This window comes from Mobula birostris, chromosome 6, assembly GCF_030028105.1.
Source record: "Mobula birostris isolate sMobBir1 chromosome 6, sMobBir1.hap1, whole genome shotgun sequence".
Classification (NCBI taxonomy): Eukaryota; Metazoa; Chordata; class Chondrichthyes; order Myliobatiformes; family Myliobatidae; genus Mobula; species Mobula birostris.
In genome coordinates this window covers 30,568,717-30,591,134 of record NC_092375.1, presented here as the reverse complement: position 1 = coordinate 30,591,134, position 22,418 = coordinate 30,568,717, and the positions used below count along the sequence as shown (strand labels likewise).

Genomic DNA, 22,418 nt, shown 5'->3' with positions numbered 1-22,418 from the left:
GAATTCAAGGTGGCAAAGTGTAGAGTCGTGCTAATACTGAGAAGCTCCAATGACAAGCTAATAAACTAAGCAGGAGTCACAACAAGATTGGGCCGAAAGTGGGCCACCAACTTGGACACAGACCAGGCAGTGAGCTCCCTGTAATTGAGAGACATCATTGGCAACCTGTGCCTAGGACGTCAAGGCCTCAGCTCAGCACACTTCCAATGATAGGGGAGTGAGCACAAGTGCAAGAGATAGGCGGGACATAGTCGAGGCAGAGGTATGGAACCGTGAGGAAGACGAGTATTCAAAAGGCAGATGTTGAAAGCAGTGGAGTTGGTGGCACAGGGTGCCAGGACAAAATGGGATCTTCCTAAGTGCAAGATGACTTGGGCAGAGCTTTGGAGACTGGAGCCCTTCCGCATTTCTTTCCTCCTGCAGTCTGTGTATGACACTCTCCCTACACCATCACAGCTGCATACATGGAGTCTGAGACAGAACCCCAAATGCAAGATGTCAGGATACAAAACAGTTTCAACACAAGAACAGCAACACACATCAAAGTTGCTGGTGAACGCAGCAGGCCAGGCAGCATCTCTAGGAAGAGGTATAGTCGACGTTTCAGGCCGAGACCCTTCGTCAGAACCAACTGAAAGAAGGGCTAGTAAGAGATTTGAAAGTGGGAAGGGGAGGGGGAGATCCAAAATGATAGCAGAAGACAGGAGGGGGAGGGATGGAGCCAACAGCTGGACAGTTGATTGGCAAAGGGGATACGAGAGGATCATGGGATAGGAGGCCTAGGGAGAAAGAAAAGGGGGAGGGGGAAAAAAAAACAGAGGATGGGCAATGGGTATAGTGAGAGGGACAGAGGGAGAAAAAGGAGAGAGAGAGAAAGAATGTGTGTATAAAAATAAATAACGGATGGGGTACGAGGGGGAGGTGGGGCATTAGCGGAAGTTAGAGAAGTCAATGTTCATGCCATCAGGTTGGAGGCTACCCAGACGGAATATAAGGTGTTGTTCCTCCAACCTGAGTGTGGCTTCATCTTTACAGTAGAGGAGGCCATGGACAGACATGTCAGAATGGGAATGGGATGTGGAATTAAGACGTGCGGCCACTGGGAGATCCTGCTTTCTCTGGCGGACAGAGCGTGTGTTGCTTGAATTTCCAGCATCTGCAGAATTCTTGTTGTTTGCGTTTTTAACACAAGAAGACCCTGCTGTCCCTAGCTGATACACTGCAGCAGGAGAGGTGTAAAAAGAGACCAGCTGGCAAAGAGGCAAACAGGGCAGTCATCTTCATCAGGGAGAGGGTCACACCCGTGATATCAAAGAAGCCCAAGTCCACCTGCTTCAGTCTGCCAAATCAAGGGAGACAAGGGTCAATGTAGTGAATCTGCAGTTTCCAGAGGTGGTGCAAACCACACTTCAATCAGACATCATACTGTAGTCCACTGAAGACAAGACAATCATCCTGGTGGAGCTCAAAGTACTATAGGAGGAAGGATATGAGAGGAAGGCCCTGAAGTACCAGTCGTTAGTCCAGGAATGCAGGGATAAAGACAACAGATTCCCTGTGGAGATCAGCTGTAGAGGGCTTCTGGCAAGGTCAGCATGGAAGTTGCTGTCTGCACTGGGCCTTGATGAAAAGACCAAGAACTAAGCAGCTTGCAGGATGGGAGAAGTAGCAGAGAGAACCTCTTGCTGGATATGGAGCAGGCGAGAGGAGTTGAGCTGGAAGTCAGCAACAGGCGGGCAGTGTCTTGGCCACCACTGCTGACCCGCCATTAGAGAATGTAGTGGTTAAGGGTCAAAACACAGTATGAAGGTTGGGCGCCACCTGACAACATCTGCTCCTGGACAAAGGCTATGGTTACCTCATCAGGTAACTGTAGAGAGCATCCCGGTGTATGATGCAAGCGATAACTTGATTTTGAAGAGAAACTTCTTGGCTTAGTATGCTCTAAACAAATGTTCCACTTTAAGGTCTGAGAAATCTAAATCCAGATATTAGTTTATGCATAAAAAGAACCTGCCTGACATGTGAGGTACTAAACTGAAATGTAGTATTTCCTTCTAAAGGGTTGCCAAGATTAAACAAGAAACACCTGCCTAACAACTCCACTGTATTCAACTCTTCATTTTAATTGCTTTTTTTTTAAAAAAGGGCTTTAGTTTTAAATTCCTTCCTTGCACTGTCACTTCTCATTAAAGCTATCTTTTGTTGATCTTTCAAAATGAATATTTAGAAAACCCTACAGTTGTCCCTAAATATTCTGTTACAAAGTATACCTCCACAATACCATGCAAAATGCAGCTGCATAATTTTTATAATAAATGGAGCAAATACAGCAAAAAGAAATGGTGTCAAACTTTGTCTTACTTCCCTAACCCAGTCTGAAACAGACCAGAGAAAGGCAATCCACATTTCAGGGTCTGCGGATACTGCTCCATGCTCCCTTACATTTACTTGAATCAGTATTACATTCCTGCCTTTACATCTGTAAGTACAGCTTAACTGCTTGAAGTTGAGACTGCCAGCCCACATTTCCTTTTGTTTCTCTTCTGCAATTATTACTGGAATGTCAAATGTAAAAATACCTCATGGAAAACTTTAATCCCAGTAAGGGTAGGAAAAGTTTTGAAAATGGGGAACTTATCTGCAGCCTTTTGGTTTAACTAGCCTGATCTGGAGGCTAAAGTGGTAATACTCCCTTTTGGCTTTAGCAACATTAAATTTCACCAGCATGGTGTAATACTAAAAAGAACTCAAAACATAAAAGGAGACAAAAATAAGCCAGTCAGTCACTGTGGGTCAGTCATTTTCCAGCAACTTGTGGGGCAGCATGCTGGATCTGTCCCCACAGCTCCAGAAACTTGGGTTCAACCCTGACCTCTGGTGCCATATGTGTGATGACTGTGGGGACTGCACATTATCCCTCCTGGGACTGTGAATTTCCCTCCTGGTGCTCTGGTTTCCTCTCAAATCCCTATGAAACATAGCTTGGTTGGTTAATTGGCCACTGTAAAATTGCCCCCAATATGTATGCGAGTGGTAAAATAGAAGGGGAGTAGGTGGGAAAGTGGGGAAATTAAAATAAGATTAGTGCAGGTATATTTAAATTGTTAGTTATTTGAGGTAAGACCATAAAATATTGGAGCAGAATTAGGCAAGTTGTTCCATCAAGTCTGTTCCACCATTCAATCATGACTGATTTATTATCCCTCTCAACCCTATTTTCCTGCCTTCTCCCCATAGCCTTTGAAACACTTCTATTCAAGAACCTATCAACCTCTTCTTAAAATATACACAATGACTTGGCCTCCAAAGCCTTTTATGGCAATGAATATCACAGATTGACTACCCTATGGTTATAGAAATTCCTCCTCATTTCTGTTATAAAAGGATATCTTTGTATTCTGTGGCTGTGCTCTCTGGACCTAGACTCTCCCAATATTGGAAACATGCTCTCCATGTTTCAATGAGATTCCCCCCCACCCACACACACACAATTCAATATGAATGCACAATCTTTTGCTGTTTTCTTTTACAGTACCACTTTAATAAAACAGATGTCAGGTACCTTTTTCCAAGTCCTCTCGGCACAATATTTAGATTTGTGGTACGTTGGAGTCGTGCCAAAGAGCAGCATGACACAGCTTTTTGTTTTAATTCTGTGCATGGTTTCTCAGAAACCTCCTATGAGATTCCATTATCAAGAGTGTTAAATTCAAAAAAGTACCAACAGTTACAGAGTGTAGGTTGAAAATTTGGCAAATTTTAACAGCATGAATGTTTGGAAATATAGAAGTCATGGAGATCTTGCCTTAGCTAATTATCATATTACTATTTAACTATTTATGGTTCTCATATTACTATTTAACTATTTACGGTTCTATTACTATTTATTATTTATGGTGCAACTGTAACGAAAACCAATTTCCCCCTGGGATCAATAAAGTATGACTATGACTAAGTCAATCCATTTTCTTTGGCTCGCACACAGACAGCCTGAAGGCTTGTCAGATAGGAGAAAGCCTCTGCTAGAAGATGGGGAGAGGAGAGACAGTGCAAGAAAAGATGAAAATCTGTGGATTGGCCTCAGATCAAGGTGATGTAGAAACTAAACGCCAGTTAGTTTGTGAGGTGGAGAATGAATACTGTAGGGAAATTTCCCAGGTTGTTGGAAGTGTAACATGTAAATGGCGAAATTTAATAGTTGCTATACTCAAGAGTAGCATTCCCATTTAGATATTAAAATGATGGCACTGCAGCTTGAGAGTGGATTAGTACCTCATCTCCAATGAAACTGAAAGTTAAACTATCTCCACTTAAATCAGCCTTTAACCAGAAGTATACAAGAAACATCAAGCTTCTACTCTTATCTCATATCTAACCACTTTCAGCAAATCAGTGAGGGGAGATCCAAAGATAAAATTATGCAGATGAAAATCTGAAGTGAAAACAAAATTATGTCAGAAAGCATTTACAGAGAAAGAAATGGAATTAATACTTCAGGTTGATTTTGCATTTCATTTTTTTTTCCAGGGTGGCGGGGGGGAATTGATTCCTGTTTTAAGGACGGTGTATAGAAGCTACTTCAAGCTAGCAGTCTCACCAAGGTTTTTATTATTGACCAGCCAGGCAACCAGTTTTTTGCCAGTAAAGGTCTTGTGGTGATGTTTTAGACGTGACCAGTGACTGCCAATATTGCCACTATGTTTGAATTCCAGTATCAGATCTGCAAATTCATCTCTTTCACTTTTCAGTTCTGTAAAATAAATAAACACAGATTTGCAAATTTCAACAACTGCATTAAAATTATTTTATTACATTACATACTTTCTAATTATCCTTGGTCACAATAGAAGTGCACTTTCTATTGGATCCACGTTCCTTTGAAAGGAGGCCACATCGCTTCATGCACAATTAGGTCCAATGTAGGAGCAAAGATTAGGTTTAATATGTACATCAGGATTAAAAGTATTACAACCATTGTGACTGGCTTCTCCTTGACAGCAAAAACAAAAACTAGAGATCAAGCATATTACTGCATTATTTCTTTCTCAAATATAGATAACACGGGCGTTCCAGATGGTCATTAACTACTAAACCAATAAGATTTTGGAACTCAGAAGGATATTTTGATATGGCCTTTAATATTTCTTCCAATAATTAAAGCAACCAAAATTTTGAGGAAATAAAGTACTTATTTACAACTGGAGTAAATGTAAAGTCAAATTAGACATGGTTGCCTATTGTATGTGGGTCATACAGGAACCTCAGCATGAGTACATATGTTTTTTTCTACTTACCTTCCTTTGGTTCCTCATCTTCAACAACTTTTGGTTCAGGGAGTGGAGGAGCATCAGAAGGTGCTGCTTCATGCTTAACTAGTTCAATGAGTTTGTTAAGTTCTTCCTGTGACTGATGAGAAAGCAAATAATTTATGGCTTCACTGCCATATTATTGTAATCCAACAGATAATTTGCATACCTGTTCATTTCAGCTAACAAGTAAAACCAGTTGAGACATCTCCATCTAAAGTATACACCTAAAAGTATTGCCACATGCCCATTGTAGTGCATCTTTGGAATATTCCATATCATGACAGGTACTACAGTCCTGTAATCAGAATATTCAGATGAGTCCTTTGAATCAAATTTCTGCTAACAGAAAGACAGCTTCTATGCTGCTGTCATCAGATTCTTGAACGAAGCTCTTGTACGATAAGATAGACTCTTGACCTCACAATCTACCTCATTATGATCTTGCGCATTGTTTACCTGCACCTCACTTCCTCTTCAGCTTTTACACTTTATCCTGGTTTGTTACAGTTTTACCTTGTTCTACTTCAATGCACCACGTAATGATTTTAATCCGTATGAACAATATGCAAGCCGAGCTTTTCCACTGTATCTTGGTACATGTGACAGTAAGAAAACACTATTACCCTCCACAATACAAACTGTCAGCTTTACCATGAAGTAATTACACAAAAATACAGTAGATGCTGGAAGTTGGAGCAAAAAAACAAAACAACATGAAGGAAATCAGTGAACCAAGCAGCATCTGTGGAGTGAAAGGAACTGCTGATGTTCTGGGACTGGGACTGGGAAAGGAGAGTGAAGATGGCCAGTATAAAGTGGAGAACAGAGGAGTAATACAGAGAGAAGTAGGCAATACATGAAAGGCAAAACATGAAGCCAGCAGGGGAATGGGTGGAATTGGGAGACAGAGGCAGGTGGGTGATAGGTGGAAGCAGATAAGAGTACAAAAAAAAAGGGACAATGGGAAATGCGACTAGTTGAGATGGAAATCTTGGTTTACATAGACCAATGGGTGAAAGAACTTGTCTATATGCTGTATGACTCGATGATGAATGAAGTCTGAAAGTGAGAGAGGGGGTGAAGTTGGAGAGAGTTTCTAAGAGTGACAAGCAGGGACACAAAGGCTAGCCTGTGCTTGAACCTGACCTGACAGGAGAGATGAAAATGGGAATCATTAGGGAAGAAATGGAATCAGAAGGGCTAGGGGGTCTGTGAGTGAAATGTGAGTATTGGGTGGATGGAAGCAGGTAGGGAAGGGGGCAGCCCAAAGGTATGAACATAGAATCTTCCAGTTCCAGCTCACCCTTAGCTTGTGTTTCTCTCTCTCTCTCTCTCTCTCTCTCTCCCCCTCACTCCCCTCCCCAGACTTTGCTTGAACTGAGTATTCCCAGCATTTTGTTTTTATATCAGAATGCCAACTTCTTTCTGCTTAATATTTCATTTTTGATATACAATACTGTGCAAAAGTCTTAGGCACATCTATCTAGCTAGGGAGCCCAAGACTTTTGTACAGTATTGTAGTGATTTTATGTATTGCACTGTCACAAAACAAAACAAATTTCATGACATATGTGAGTGATGATAAACATGATTCTGATGTGTTTCTACTGTGGACTGAGAGTGAGAAGGGGGCAAAGAGAGGGGAATCTTGGTTGGGAAAAGGGGAAGGGAGCAGGAAGACATTTTGCAATGATCAATACACCAATTGTTTGGAATTGAATGATCTTACCTGGTGTCTCAGGGCTGGGTATGTCTACACCCACGCCACCGCCCTCTCCTCTGCTGTTCCTGCCCTCCTAAACGTTGACTATCTATTAATTTCCATAGCTGCTGCCTGACCTGCTGAGTTTCTCCAGCACTTTGTCTGTGTTGCTAAAAATAAACTGACCCAACAAGCTTTTGTTATACTAGATCAAAGTGGAACCCAGCTGTTTGTGATACTCTGCTGGTACCAGAATCATACAAGATGCAAATGGATCCTTCAGACTACCGAGCTACATTGGGCATCAAGTAGGCACACATATCACATCTCACTCCACGCACACTTCCTCAATACATCCATCTCTACCATGGTCATTTACCTAAGACTTCGCATACTTGTAGGGGGAAACCAAATGTGGTCACAGAGAGAATGTGAAAACATCGTAACACCTGAGATTGGAACTGAGATCGGTAGAACAAAGGGGTCTGGGAACACAGGTACATAATTTGCTGAAGGTGGCATCACAGGTAGAGAGGGTCGTAAAGAAAGCTTCTGGCACCTTGGCCTTCATAAATCAATGTATTGAGTGCAGAAGATGGGATATTATGTTGAAGTTGCACAAGACGTTGGTGAGGCCTAATTTGGAGTATTGTATGCAATTTTGGTCACCAACAGTACCTACAGGAAAGATGTGAACAAGTTTAAAAGAATGCAGAGAAAATTTACAAGCATGTTGCCAGGTCTGGAGGACCCAAGTTATAAGGAAAGATTGAATAGGTTAGGACTGTACTCAGGATTTGACAGAAGTATACAAATTTATGAGGGGTATACACAGGGTAAATGCAGGAAGGCTTTTTCCACTGAGGTTGGGTGGGACTACAACCAGAGGTCATGGCTTCAGAGTGAAAGGTGAAAAGTTTAAGGGGACCATGAGGGAAAGCTTCTTCTTTCTTTCTTTTTAAATCTTTTTATTAATTTTTCAAAATGATAAACTCAATAACAAAGTTGGTACAAAGAGATTGGAAAAATGTTCATCAGCATATATAAAATGAATTTTAAGTAACATAGAAATAAAAGACTTCCAAACTCATAATGAGATTAAACATTAACAAAGAAATAAAAAGAAAAAAATATATAAACAAAAAAAAACTCCAAAAGAAAAAGAGAAAAAAAAAACCCCAAAAAAAGGCAAAACAGGGCTAGACCAACAACTTGTATCAGACAAGATCCATAATGTCGCTAACTTCGCTCCTCTCATCATATAATTTTAGAAAAAAGATTCGGAAAGGTCAGACTACATCATATGAAAATGTTGCAGAGGAAGCTTCTTCACTCAGAGGTTGCGAGAATATGGAATGATCTGCAAGTGGTCCATGCGAGCTTGATTTCACAGTTTAAGAAAAGTGTGGATAGGTATATGGATTGTAGGGATATGGAGGGCTACAGTCCAGGTCATTGGGAGCAGGCACTTTAAATCATTTTAGCATGGTCTAGTTAAGCTGAAGAGCCTGTTTCTGTGCTGTGCTTCTCTATAACTCTCTGAACCCAAGTTGCGGCAGCTGTGCACCCTGTCAGCTATAACCAATTGTTTCATCCGTAAGACACAAATGGAGCAAAATTACACCATTTGGCCCACCGAGTCCCTTCCACGATTCCACCATGGCCAATTTATGATCCATCTCCTTTCTTCTCCTCGTAACCTTTGACACCCTTACTAATCAAGAATCCATCAGCCTCTACCTTAAATATACCCAATGACTTGGCCTCCACAGCCATCTGTGGTGATGAATTTCACAGATTCATCATTCTCTGGCTAAAGAAATTCCTCTTAATCTCTATTCTAAAGGGGCGTCCTTCTTAAAGCTTCCATTGTTCGTCGATTAAAGCGACGAGGGAGATTGAAACATCAAGGTGAATGCAGAAAGTGAGCGCTGGCTGCCTGCCTTTTGATCACTGGTGGGATCACTCTGCTGTGGAGAGGGGAGACGGCCTTTCGATTGCTGGGGAAAATCACTCTGCTAAGGAGAGGGAAAGGCCTGCCACTGTGTCTGGAGAATGTTACCCACGTTTTCTGCATTTTGGATAGAGATTTGAACTATAGACTTCTTTCACACTTATAGATTTTTTATATTCTGTATTTTTCACCCTGACTTTCTCATTTTTTTTTTTTGAGTATGGGGGAGCGAGGTTGGGGGGGCGGTTGTTGTGCTTGTTCTGTTTTCGTTAGTTTTTAGTGCAGGGAGGAGGGTTTTGGCGGTTGATGATTGTGCTGCCATTCTTTTCTTATCACAAACAAGGCAAAATCTGCAGATGCTGGAAATCCAAGCAACACACACAAAACGCTGGAGGAACTCAGCAGGCCGCGCAGCATCTGGGGAAAAGAGTACAGTCGATGTTTCAGGCTGAAACCCTTCTCCAGGTCCCACCAAAGGGTCTCAGCCCAAAACGTCAACTCTACTCTTTTCCACAGATGCTGCCCAGCCTGCAGAGCTTCTCCAGCGTTTTGTGTGTGCTGCCATTCTTTTCTTTCTTGGTTTTGAAGCCATCTGGAGAAGAATTTCAGAGTTGTATACTTTGATAATAACTGAACTTTTCCTCTGGTTCTAGACCCCCTCCACTATAGGAAACATTCTATCCACATTCACTCTATCGCGACCTTTCAATATTCAATAGATTTCAGTGAGATTTCTCCCCCCCCACCCCCACCCATTCTTCCAGGCCAGAGCAATCACAAAACTTCTCATATGGTAACCGTTTCATTCCCGAGATCATTCTTATGAATCTCCTCTGGACGCTCTCCAATGCCAGTACATCTGTTCTTAGATAAGGGGCCCAAAAATGCTCACAATACTCACTTGAAGATGATGTGCAAATGAAACTCAGATTTTCCCTAAATTTCAGGTTATATTTCTTCAGTATTGATCAGCATACATAATTGTTTTGTACCTCTTGTGAGCATGGTAACATAATAGGTTAACAAAATAGATGTTGAACGTTTCATAGATTACTTATTTTTACCCATTTTCTTTTTATACTTCAGATTTACCTAGCACTTTACATTATTCTATGGCAAGCCATTTGCACTGTTGAACAAGAGTACAGCCAAATTCATTTGAACTGTTTCTGTTTGTTACAGCAGATTAAACTAGTTGAGCCAATGCAATAGATATTGTCCTATATGCTAATATTGGTACACGTTATAATTTCTACAACAAATTGCATTTAGAAGATACAATATCCTGGAAATCCAAACAACACACATGCAGACAGTTTTTCTTTTGTTTAGCCATATTATCAGCAACTATGAAGTTCAGTGAACAGCAATAAAAACATGAACAATGGCAAATCACAATATTTGACAAACTCAAACTAGTTGCAGTAGCTACATATTCTTTTACTTTCAATGTCTAAACTAGTTATGCTGGCCTTATTTCTAATAACTACTTTTTACTTTTAATATTTATCATTGATAAAATACAGCAGTAATGCAGAAGATTGAGATTATGTAAAATCATATGCCTTAATTTCAGCACCAGTTGTACCTACCAATTTCTGAAAATCTTCATTTCCTCCAATAAATTTGTTGTTGAAGAATATCTGTGGTACAGTGTGCCGCCCAGTGAGGTTGATAATCTGATCCCTTATTTCAGGATTATCCGTTATATTTACTTCAACGAATGGGAGACCCTCATTGGTCAGACGAGCCTTTGCTCTAAGGCAATGAAGACATCCCGTAATGGTATAAACAGTAATTCTGCCTACCAATTCCTGCATGACCACTCGCTCTTCCTGCTCCATTTTAGATTTGCTTGACCAAATTATTTTGTTGTCAATTTATTTGTTGTACATTTATTTTCTTCCTTGTTTCACTGTTGCCTTGGGTAGCAACTGGTAAGCATTTGCATGTCAGGACTGCTTCATTCCATGGGCTCCATTTCGTACTTGTGCGTGACAGTGAATTATTGATGCCTAGAATCACCAATTGAGATACATGAATTCAGAATACAGCAAAAACGAGAATGCTGATGCTTATAGGGCGCAGTTCAAAAATTTCAGCATTCCAAAATATTTCACAACTAATATATACTCTTGAAGCAGGAGTAGTACTACTTTGAACCTGGTACAATAAAAAAACTATTCATTCCTCATTCTTACCCTGATAAGCAAAGCATACTTTATCATTTCCAGCATACAGGTAAAGCTGTTGCCAATTTCACTATGGAAATCAGAATTCGATGTAAGCAACGTAAACTGGGTTAAATAAAAACCTAAAGCTCTCGGGAAATCAGGCAGCATCAGTGAAGAAGCCATTTGCCCTTCTTCATTGCAAGAGCATTGAGTACAGGAGTTGGGATGTTATGTTGCAGTTGCACAAGATGTTGGTGAGGCCACATCTGGAACACTGTACAGAGTTTTGGCTACCCTGTCATAAGAAATAGGTCATTAAGATGGAAAGAGTGCACAGGAGATCTGACTTGAGGGCCTATTACAGGATATGTTGAGCAGGCTAGCACTTCATTCCTTGGTGCATAAGAGACTGAGCAGATACATAAAATAATGAGGGGCAAAGACAAGGTTAGTGCAAAGGTAAAGGGAATCAAAACTAGAGGAAATAGGTTTAAGATGAGAGGGGAAAGATTTAAAAGGGACTCAAGGGAGCTTCTTCAAGCAGAGGGTGGCATAAGCTCTACAGGAAGTAGTTGAGGCAGGTACAACAGCAAAATTTAAAAGACACTTGGACAGGTACGTAGATAGGAAATGTTTATAATGATATGGGCTAAACATGGGCAAGTGATTCTAGCTTAGATGGGCATCCGGAAGAGCGTGGCCAAAAGGCCCACCTCATACTGTATTACTCAATATTCCCAAAGTTAAGTTGGTAAGAATAATGGCTCCTCTAAATTGCCCCTTGCATAAAGGAGAAAAAGAAGTGTACAAGACAGAACAGAAGACATCTTACTTATATGTATTATTGAAAGGAGTGAGATTAAACCTTATAGGAAAGAAAACAGACAAAGAATATAAAAATAAAATTGGTTTATTATTATACCAAGATACAGTGAAAAACTTTTTTTACATGCTGTTCATACAGATCAAATCATTACACAGTGCATTGAGTAGTACAGGTAAAACAAAAACAGAATGCAGAATAAAATACAACAGCCACATGTAAGGTGTAGTGCAGATAGACAGTAAGGTACATGATCATAATGAAGTAAATTGTGAGGTCAAGAATCCATCATATTGTACTAGAAAGCTGAATAACAGTGGGGTTATAGAAGCTACAGATGAAGATTGAACACTCAAAATATTGGTGTGGTAGCATTAACATATTTAGCTCTACAAGTGTTCACAAAGTGATACGAGTTTGTATACATGTAACGAATCAAATTTGGTAAATGTACTTGAAAATCCGTAGTATTTCTGTTATGAATAGTGTGGAACTGTTAATAGTAGCAAAATTAGTTTTTACTTTCACTTGTACTGAGATACCAGAAACTTTGTTTTGCATGCCATCCATACAGATCTTTTCATCACATCGATACACTGGAGTACAAAGGAAAAGAATAACAGAAAGAAGCATAAAGTATTACAGTTACAGAAAAAGTGCAGTGTAGGCAGATAGCAAAGTGCGAGGTCATAACATGACAGATTGTAAAATCAGGAGTCCTCATGCATTTTTGGCACATAAACTACACTTCAGGACTCAGCATACCTTAGAGGTAAGAGGTACAGTCACAACCCCAAGCTCAGGTGTGAACTTTTAGTGGTATTTTAACAGATTCCTGTTATAACAATTCACTAAAGCAAAGCTGGTAAACTTACGGAATGTGTGCCCAAGATGGCATGCACAAAAATTTGTTTTTAAACCCTCGATTCTTTAAACTCCACTCATAAAAAGAAATATAATTAACTTTACTGCCAAATGAAGCAGAAAATGATTTTTTACACCCTGAGAGCAGTTTTCACAGGAAAGGTCTCACATCAGCTTGGCACCAGCTAGATGGGTATTAGAACATGTGACATTATAAGGTAAGTTTTGAAAACCTCGCAGACTTGGTGTAGGCATCAGTATTTGAATAGTAAATGGTTACAGTAATAATACCATTTAGAAGTTATGTTATTTTTTCAATTGTCTTTTTAAAAGGTTAAGATGAACAATTTTTGAATAGGTTTTCTAAAATGCATTTATTTGAAACTGTCACTGTTATACTTCTATTAATATTATAACAATGAATACATGTAAATCAGCAACTGGACTATCTTTTTTCCTTATAAAAGTCCATAATTTTTGTTACTAATTCATTCATCAATAATAATCTCTGCTTAAAGTTACCATGGTATATGAAATAAATTTTTATAAGATTATCATTGATTTTGCACAAGCTCTAAAAGTTCCACCCCTGCACCAATACATGGTCTACAAAACACCATTTACTTATGGAAAAATGCAAGAAGAAATGTAGAGTGCGATCACTTGGAGCACAGTGGCATTGTAGCTGGTGCTACTATTTCACAGCCAGGTTTACCCTGACCTCCAGTACTGTGTGTGTGTGAAATGTTCACCTGCCCCCGCACACCACACAGGCTGCTCCAGTTTCCTCCTCCTTCCTATGAAAATTACATTTGCATTCTCCCTGGCTAGAGGAGTGATACCCGAAGATTAAAGGGCGGCAAATGTTGTTCTATTGCTCAATATAGGTAATAAGGATAATGCTGGGGATTATAGACAAGTGAGTCTTGCATCAGCGCTAGGCAAACTATTGGAGGGAATTCCTAGAGACAGGATTTATCAGCATTTGGTAAACTATAGTCAACATGGTTTTACAGACAGTGTATAGACCCACAGAGTCTAGTTGAGCTTTTTGAGGTGGCAAAAAAAATTGATGAACAGACAGCAGTGGATGTGGTGTATATGGATTTTAGTTAGGTGTTTGACAAGGTTCCCATGTTAGGCTCATACAGAAAGACATGAATCAGGAGATCCATGGGGACTTGGCTGTGGGGATCTGGAATTGGCCTGCCCATAAAAGGTAGAGGGTGGCAGTAGATGGATGTATTCTGCCTGGAGGTTGGTGATTAGTGTTGTTCCACAGGGGTCTGGTCCAGAGGCCTCTGCTTTTTGTGAATTTTATAAATGACTTGGATAAAGAAATAGAGCGATGGGTTAGTAAGTCTGCAGAAAACACAAAGGTTGGAGGTAGAAACATAGAAAAACTACAGCACAATATAGGCCCTTCTGCCCCCAATGCTGTGCCGAACATGTACTTACTTTAGAAATTACCAAGAGTTACCTCTATATTTCTAATCTCCATGTACCTATCCAGGGGTCTCTTAAAAGACGCTATCGTATCTGCCTCCACCACCGTCACTGGCAGCCCATTCCACGCACTCACCACTCTCTGAGTAAAAAACTTACCCCTGACATCTCCTCTGTACCTACACCCCAGCACCTTAAAACTGTGCCCTCTTGTGCTAGCTACTTCAGCCCTGGGATAAAACCTCCGACTATCCACATGATCAATCCTTCTCATCATCTTATACACTTCTCTCAGGTCACCTCTCATCCTCCACAACTCCAAGGAGAAAAGGCCGAGTACACTCAACCTATTCTCATAAGGCATGCTCCCCAATCCAGGCAACCTCCTTGTAAATCTCCTCTGTACCCTTTCTATAGTTTCCACATCCTTCCTGTAGTGAGGTGACAGAACTGAGCACAGTACTCCAAGTGAGGTCTGACCAGGGTCCTATATGGCTGTAATATTACCTCTCGGCTCTTAAACTCAATCCCACAGATGAAGGCCAATGCACCGTATGCCTTCTTAACCAGAGTCAACCTGCATAGCAGCTTTAAGTGTACTATGGACTCGGACCGTAAGATCCCTCTGATCCTCCACACTGCCAAGTCTTACCATTAATACTATATTCTGCCATCATACTTAACCTACCAAAATGAACCACCTCACACTTATCTGGGTTGAACTCCATCTGCCACTTCTTAGCCCAGTTTTGCATACAATCAATGTCCCACTTTAACCTCTGACAGCCCTCCACACTATTCACCACACTCCCAAACTTTGTGTCATCAGCAAATTTACTAACCCATCCCTCCACTTCCTCATGCAGGTCATTTACAAAAATCAGGAAGAGAAGGGGTCCCAGAACAGATCCCTGAGGTATGCCATTGGTCACTGACCTCCATGCAGACCCGTCTATAACCACTCTTTGCCTTCTGTGGGCAAGCCAATTTCTGAATCCACAAACCAAGCCTCCTTACTTTCTCAATAAGTCTTGCATGGGGTACCTTATCAAATGCCTTGCTAAATCCACATACACTACATCTACTGCTCTACCTTGTGTTTAGTCACATCCTCAAAAAATTCAATCAGGCTCATAAGGCACGAACTGCCTTTGACAAAACCACGCTGACTATTCCTAATCATATCATGCCTCTCCAAATGTTCATAAATCCTGCCTCTCAGGATCTTCTCCATCAACACACCAACCACTAAAGTAAGACTCGCTGGTCTATAATTTCCTGGGTGTCGTGCATAGTGCAGGAAGTTGCCATGTGTTTGTCCATCGTCGATGTCAATGAGGACCTCGACACCGTTACGATGGTGTCGAGACTAGCGCGTGATTTGGATTTAAGTGACGGTGACTTGCGCAGTGTCAGCCTCAATCTCTCTTCCCAATTCCCATCTGGATCCAGTGGCAAGACAGAGTCAAGACGGCTGGATATGGGACTAGGCACAGTGGATGACCAGGACGTCTTCTGGGTCTTGTCTTGCTCTACACATTCCACGACGCTTGCAGACACCACCTCCTTGACCGTTGGACCTTCCAATGGTCTCGTCCGCTCAATCTGCCGGAGTCTGTCTTCACGTGCTGGGATAGACAACTCCCTATCTCATCGAGGGTTTGAGACCCGTCGGCTACCCTCACCTGGTTTAGCCGGCTTGTCGAAGCCATTGCCCGGGATGTGGCCGCTGTCGCATGCAAACAGCTATTGGGAGCCACAGGTGAGAGCTGAGTGCCAGGTGGTGACCAAAGGTGGACTAAGCGCTTTGAAAAGGATGCGACATGCTCCCCCACCAGAGGTGCTACCCCTCCGACACCCCATACACCCCAGGAAGTTGCTGAAGGTTACAATAGGATGCAGACAAGAAGTAGAGTTGGACAGAGAAGTGGCAAATGGAGTTCAATACAGAAAAGTGTAAGGTGATGCACTTTGGAAGATCAAATTTGAAGGCAGAGTACATGGTCAATGGCAGGATTCTTAGTGGTACAGGGAACACAGAGGTCTTAGGGTCAAAATCCATAGATCTATCAAAGTTGTCACGCAAGATATTTGCATCTTATCTCATGCTCTCGGTATCTGTTGCTTATTAATGTATTATTTCTTTCTTTTTGTATTTGCAAAGTTTGTTATCCTTTGCACACTGGTTCAACACCCAAGATGGTGCTACTTTTCATTGATTCTGTTATAATCATTCTTGTATGGATTTATTGAATATGCCTGCAAGACAATGTATCTCAGGATTTTATATGGTGACATATATATGGACTTTGATAATCAATTTACTTTCAAGTTGATAGGGTGGTTAAGAAACCTTCCTTAGTGGGGAAATTGAGTTCAAGAGCCATGAAGTAATGCTTTGCTCTAGGAAACTGGTTAGACCACACTGTGTTCAGTTTTGGCTGCCTCATTACAAGAAGAATGTGGAAGCTTTAAAGAGGGTGCAGATGAGATTTACCAGGATGTTGCCTGGATTAGAGAACATATTTTATAAAGAAAGGCTGAGTGAGCTAGGGCATTTCTCTTTGGAGTGATGGAAAGCAAGTTGACAGAGGTATACAAGTTTATGAGAGGCTTAGACAGAGTGGATTCCCAGCAACTTTTTCCCAGGGCGCAAGAATTAATACCAGAGGACAGATGAATGGAGGGGAGTTTAGGGGAGATGTCAGAGGTAGTATACAAAGAATGGTAGGTGTCTGAAACTCACTTCCAGGGATGTTGGTACATGCTGATACAATGAGAACATTTAAAAGACACTTAGATAGGCACAAAGATGTAGGAAAAATGGAGGGCTATGGATTGTGTAGGAGGAAAGAACTAGATTGATCATGAAGTTTATATACGTTAGAACATCTTGAGCCAAAGGGCCCACACTGTGCTTTACTGTTCTACGTTATGCTGTTGAATAAATTAATTGGCCACTATAAATAATCCAATGGCCATAGAAGAATCATCATGAAGCAGATGTCCATATGAGATGAAAGGTTACAGGGAAATACATAGAGGCATAGAATTGCTCTGAGAACTGGCATTGACTTGATGGACATAATGGCCTCCTCCTACAACAAATGAAAATATGAGAGTATGAGATCAGGCATAACTTCACTGAATGACAGAACATGACTGAAGGTTTAAATAGATTACTCCTGTTCTTATCCTCTTTTCCCCTCCCTGATTTTTGCACACCGTTATGAGCTGTTTGGTCTATCATAATGATATATTCCTTATTTCTGAAATGGACATTGAGAATGAGATTTCTGGTGAAAAATAACAGAAAACACACCATGTACCTGAAGTCCATTTGTTTTGTCTCTCAAACCTATTTCCTAATTTACACTATACTTAATGGTTTTTGAGTTTAGTAGAAGATTCAACACATTTTAAAAAATCCAATTGAAAACATTCTGAGTTCACATAAACTATTCACAAATTGAAACTTCTGACATGATGAGCAATCAAATAATGGCAAAGGAATTAACTTCTTTTTGCTAAAGTATTGTTTCAAATACTTCACAAGTTCTTGAATTTAAATGAGGAAAGTTCTATAGTTAAAGAATTCATCAGAATAACTAAGCAATTGTTTTATGTTGAAGAAACCATTTCTCCTTGCAAATTAAAATTAAGGCTATTCACATAGTACCTCTGTGTGAAGTAATTTATATTTCTATAACACTACGTAGCAAAATACAAATAAAATGACTTACCAAACCTGTTGAAATCTTTAAGTCTCAAAGCAATAACGATGTTCCCAAATCATCACCATACTTACTAAATTTTAAACACAGGGAACCAGCACCCTTCTCAAATGTCAACTACAATTAACATAATATTTCACTGTCAAACATCCCACACAACCAGTCACCATCCTATCCTTGTGCATACGTTTCAAGGTTTTGTTTTTAAAATGCAAGGCCACTTCAGTGAGATCACAAAGAATCTTTCAGTGACATCAAACCTAATATTAACGTTGCCTCATATTTTGGGAAATTAAAAAAATATTATTGTAACCTTTAGGGGCCACAATGGAGGGTAAACAATGATACAATCGGATCAAGGTAGTAATTTTATGTCTGGATTGTTTCAGCAGATAGTTTATAAACTGGGAGCAAAACAGATTATTTCATCAGCCTATCATCCAGAATCGCAAGGAGCCTTGGAGATTCCATTCTACATTAAGAACTATGAATAGGACATATTGTGTGGAAAATGAAAAGGACTGGGATGAAGGTATACATTTACTACTTTTTGCAGTACAAGAGGCAGTGCAGGAATCATTAGGTTTTAGTCCTTTCGAACGTGTTTGGAGATAGAGTTCGAGGACTTTGGCCTTGTTGAAGGAACAGTGGATTAATAAAGAGGTACACACTAATTTGCTAGATTATGTTTTAAAATTTAGAGAAAGATTATATAAAGCTTGTAGCTTGACAAAGGAAAATTTAAAATTAGCTCAAGAGAAGATGAAGACTTGGTATGATAAGGAAGCTAGGATGAGGTTATTTAAGCCTGGAGATAAGGTGTTGATTCTTTTCCCAGTGCAAATGAACCCATTACAAGCTAAATTTCATGGTCCTTATGAGATTAAATCTAAGGTAAATGATGTAGATACATGATAAAACCCCAAGATCGAAGAAAGCCAACACAGCTATGTCATATAAATATGATAAAACCGTATTATGAGAGAGAAGCTGCTACTATGACTGTTGTGATCAGTAATGAGTCTGATCTTGATAAAAACTTAAGAGATGATTCATCTGAAACTCATTTTAAACCCAACATTATTTCAGCCAGGTTACCAAATTCAAAAATTCTAGAAAATATTGATGAAAAACTAGCTCATTTACAGCCAGAGCAGAGAGAGCAGATGAAACAGTTAATTTTTAAATATAGAGATTTACTTCCAGATGTTCCTAGAAGAAACACCGTAGCTACACATGATATAGATGTTGGAGATGCAAAACCCATAAAACATCCGTATCGAATGAACAGGGAAAAATGTGAACTTGCTGAACAAGAAATTAAGTATATGTTAGAGAATGATATTATTAGACATTCTAATTCGAATTGGAGTTCACTGTGTGTTATGGTGCCTAAGCGAGACAATAGTATTAGGTTTTGTACAGATTACAGGAAAGTGAGTGCTGTGACAAAAAACTGATGCATATCCAATCCCTAGGGTAGATGATTTTGTGGATAAAGTTGGACAAGCCAAATTTCTTACAAAAATTGATTTGTTAAAAGGTTGTTGGCGTGTTCCATTGACGGATAAAGGTAGAGAGATATCTGCATCTGTAACCCCATCTGGGTTATATGAATATAATGTTCTTCCATTTGGGATGAAGAATGCACCAGGTACTTTTCAGAGGATGATTAGTAGTGTGATTCATGGATTAAAAGATACAGATACCTATATTGATGATTTAGTTACCAGAAATAAGAGGTGGAAAGCACATATTACTGCAGTGGAGAAACTATTTGAGAGACTTTCAAAAGCTAACTTAACTAAAAGTGAATTTGGCCATGCCACTGTGACTGTTAAGAAAAAGGGTTAAGGAAATCAAGCTCCAATTTAATATCACAGTTTAATGTTACAGGAGTACAATATTTTGATCACTCATATTAAGGGTAAAGATAATGTGATTGCTGATTGTCTATCTAGATGCTAAACGTACAATGTAACTTGTTCTTATGGAGTGGTATTTTAACATTTGTAACAATCCTACTGTATATTAGTTTGTAAAGTGCTGAAAGATAAGACTGTATATATTGTGTATGTTGTAAATTTTATACCTTGTATTTTTTGTGTAAATTGTTAATTGTTAAAATTTTGTTCCTTGAGAACAAATTTTTTCTTGGAGGGAGGTGTTACATACCACAAGGAGATCTTGTGACTTTCTTGTGAGAATGATGTAATGGTCTTTTGGAGGTCACCTGATGTAATTTTCCCACCAATGCGAGGTCACGTGATGACATGTTCACCACGGGTATAAAAGGGAAGACCTCTGATGACACAGTTAGTTTCCAGTTAGAACATCAATGAGATACTCCGCTCCGCTGTGTATTTGTAGTATGACGCAGTTTTGATTTTAACGGAGTTTTATGTTCTAATGTAAGATACAGAAGTCTCAGCCAGCAGTTTGACAATCGCTGCTGGGTTTGTTAATGTATCTTTTCAGTAGCATTGGAGAGTGAAGACTTCTTTCTTTTCAAATCTTTTTATTGTTATATTATACAGGAAAAATAACATGAGTAAATAGAAGTAACAACACTTACAATGCCTAAAAAAAAACATTATCTTAAAGATTGAAAAAAAATCAGGATATGAAGGATTAAGAGAAGTCAGGAATGTTAGGCAACTTAATAAAGGATCGACCTTATTGAGTCTTCGTTGAAGAAGTAGCGACCTGCATCGAAGATAACTCTTGCCAAAAGAGCAAGGAAGTTCATGCAAAGTGCTCTCTAGAAATTAAGGTCAGTTGTTTTAAGCTGTTTACTTCCTTCATCGTGAATCCTTTGGACAGAACCAACAGGAAAGTCACGTCTAGGAAGAAATCCTTCTCCAGAGAAGTCTCTCCCAATTGAATGTATAAATCTGTTCAACTTTCGAATTTACCATTTTAAGAACTGTGTTTGGCTTTACCGCTTTAAGAACTGTTTTCGCATTAATCGCTTTAAGAACCAGTAGCGAGTGATGATTTGTTGAATGGCCGCATAGCGGTTAACTCCGGTTAAGGTTTTCATTTGTGTTTTATTGTTTATCCGTGTTTAATAAATGTTTGGTTGTTTTTATATAACCTGACTCGATTCATATTCATTGTTGCCGGTTACGTAACACCACTAACACTAAAGGCCAATTTATACTTGTACGTCAAATCGACGCCGTAGGTACGGCGTAGCTGCGTACCCAATGCTGTAGCCTGATGCCCACCTCCCCAAAAATGTAACTACGTGTCATGGTGACACAGACCACAACAACTGTGATTGGTCCGCTTGGTAGCATCGTATTTCCTCGTATGCTGCAATAGCTTCCCATTGGGTAACTGAAGGGCAGGGAAGGAACTCTGGCTGCAATGCCTTCCATAGAGCTTTATTGACCTCCGAAATTATGGAGGACCCTGTGCTTGACGCCAGTTTGTAGCTAGCTGCTACAGCCTGTTGACTTCCACCTGAAGCTAAAACTCGAATAGTGATTGCCAGTCCTGAGTATACTGTGCGTACACTGATGCGAAATAAATGGTTGGAGACAATGAACCAAATCATCAAATCTACCTGCCCACATCTGAAAATATTTGAAATGCATTTCCTAGTCTCTCAGTGGCCAGACAAGCACAGAAAATTCACCCTCCTTCAGTTTCAGTCGCCATTGTTTGAAGATTGAGTTTCTTCGTGTTGAGTTTCAAGACGAAGAGACTCAACACAGTAGCATAGAAACCCCACCGCCAACTAGGGTTTTGGTGATGAATTGCAGAGCGACGCAGACACACCAACGCACAAATATAAATGCTCACAACGGAGTAGCCCACTTGCGTAGGCTACAGAGTAAGCTAGTACGCACAAGTATAAATCAGCCTTAAGTCTGTCGTCAATTGCACACACCCCAGCAAAGTCATGAAAAGATCCAAAATGTCCCAAGAACTTTTCCATCACATGTTTTACAGTCCTGCAACCCGATCACTTCAGTATTTTAAAGTTTAGTCTTGTACTTCGATGCTTTGAAAATTAAATAAGCTAGCAGAGCGAAGGGGGATTTCTTGAAATTTTTGTGTGGATGGGAAGTTCACAAAGGTAAGAGGTTAAATACCTGGAATGGACAGAAAGCTTTGCTGCTGTTTAGATTTGAATCTTTGCTACAATAATTTTGAGGATTGGAAATTCTACTGTGTAAGAAAGATTTCAATTTAACTTTAGATATGATTCTATCACACTGTTCTTGCTTCTGACTCTGATGTTTGTAGGTTGAAACCAAATTCTAGAGTGTCAAACACAATAGACTAACATCAACATAACACTGATCTGACTAACATGTGGATCACACAGAGCAGTGTAAAAGCATTGGAGAAATGCCACTAACACAGTCCCTGTAAAGTCCTCCAAATCCACTGCCAGA

The 22,418-nt window shown here is 40.0% G+C and overlaps 1 protein-coding gene across 3 annotated transcripts in view; it reads right to left on the bottom strand.

Annotated features, from left to right (window-relative positions):
- The window catches only part of LOC140198899 (uncharacterized), a 60,107-nt gene that overhangs the window by 31,711 nt on the left and 5,978 nt on the right, over nucleotides 1-22,418 (bottom strand). For all 3 annotated transcript variants that reach the window (XM_072260109.1, XM_072260108.1, XM_072260110.1), the window contains exons 2-4: nucleotides 10,561-10,983; nucleotides 5,298-5,409; nucleotides 4,601-4,753 (exon numbers count right to left, since the gene is read on the bottom strand). In XM_072260109.1, coding sequence (XP_072116210.1) covers nucleotides 4,601-4,753; nucleotides 5,298-5,409; nucleotides 10,561-10,812 — 517 coding nt within the window. In that variant the 5' untranslated portion in view covers nucleotides 10,813-10,983. The remainder of the gene's footprint in view (nucleotides 1-4,600; nucleotides 4,754-5,297; nucleotides 5,410-10,560; nucleotides 10,984-22,418) is intronic.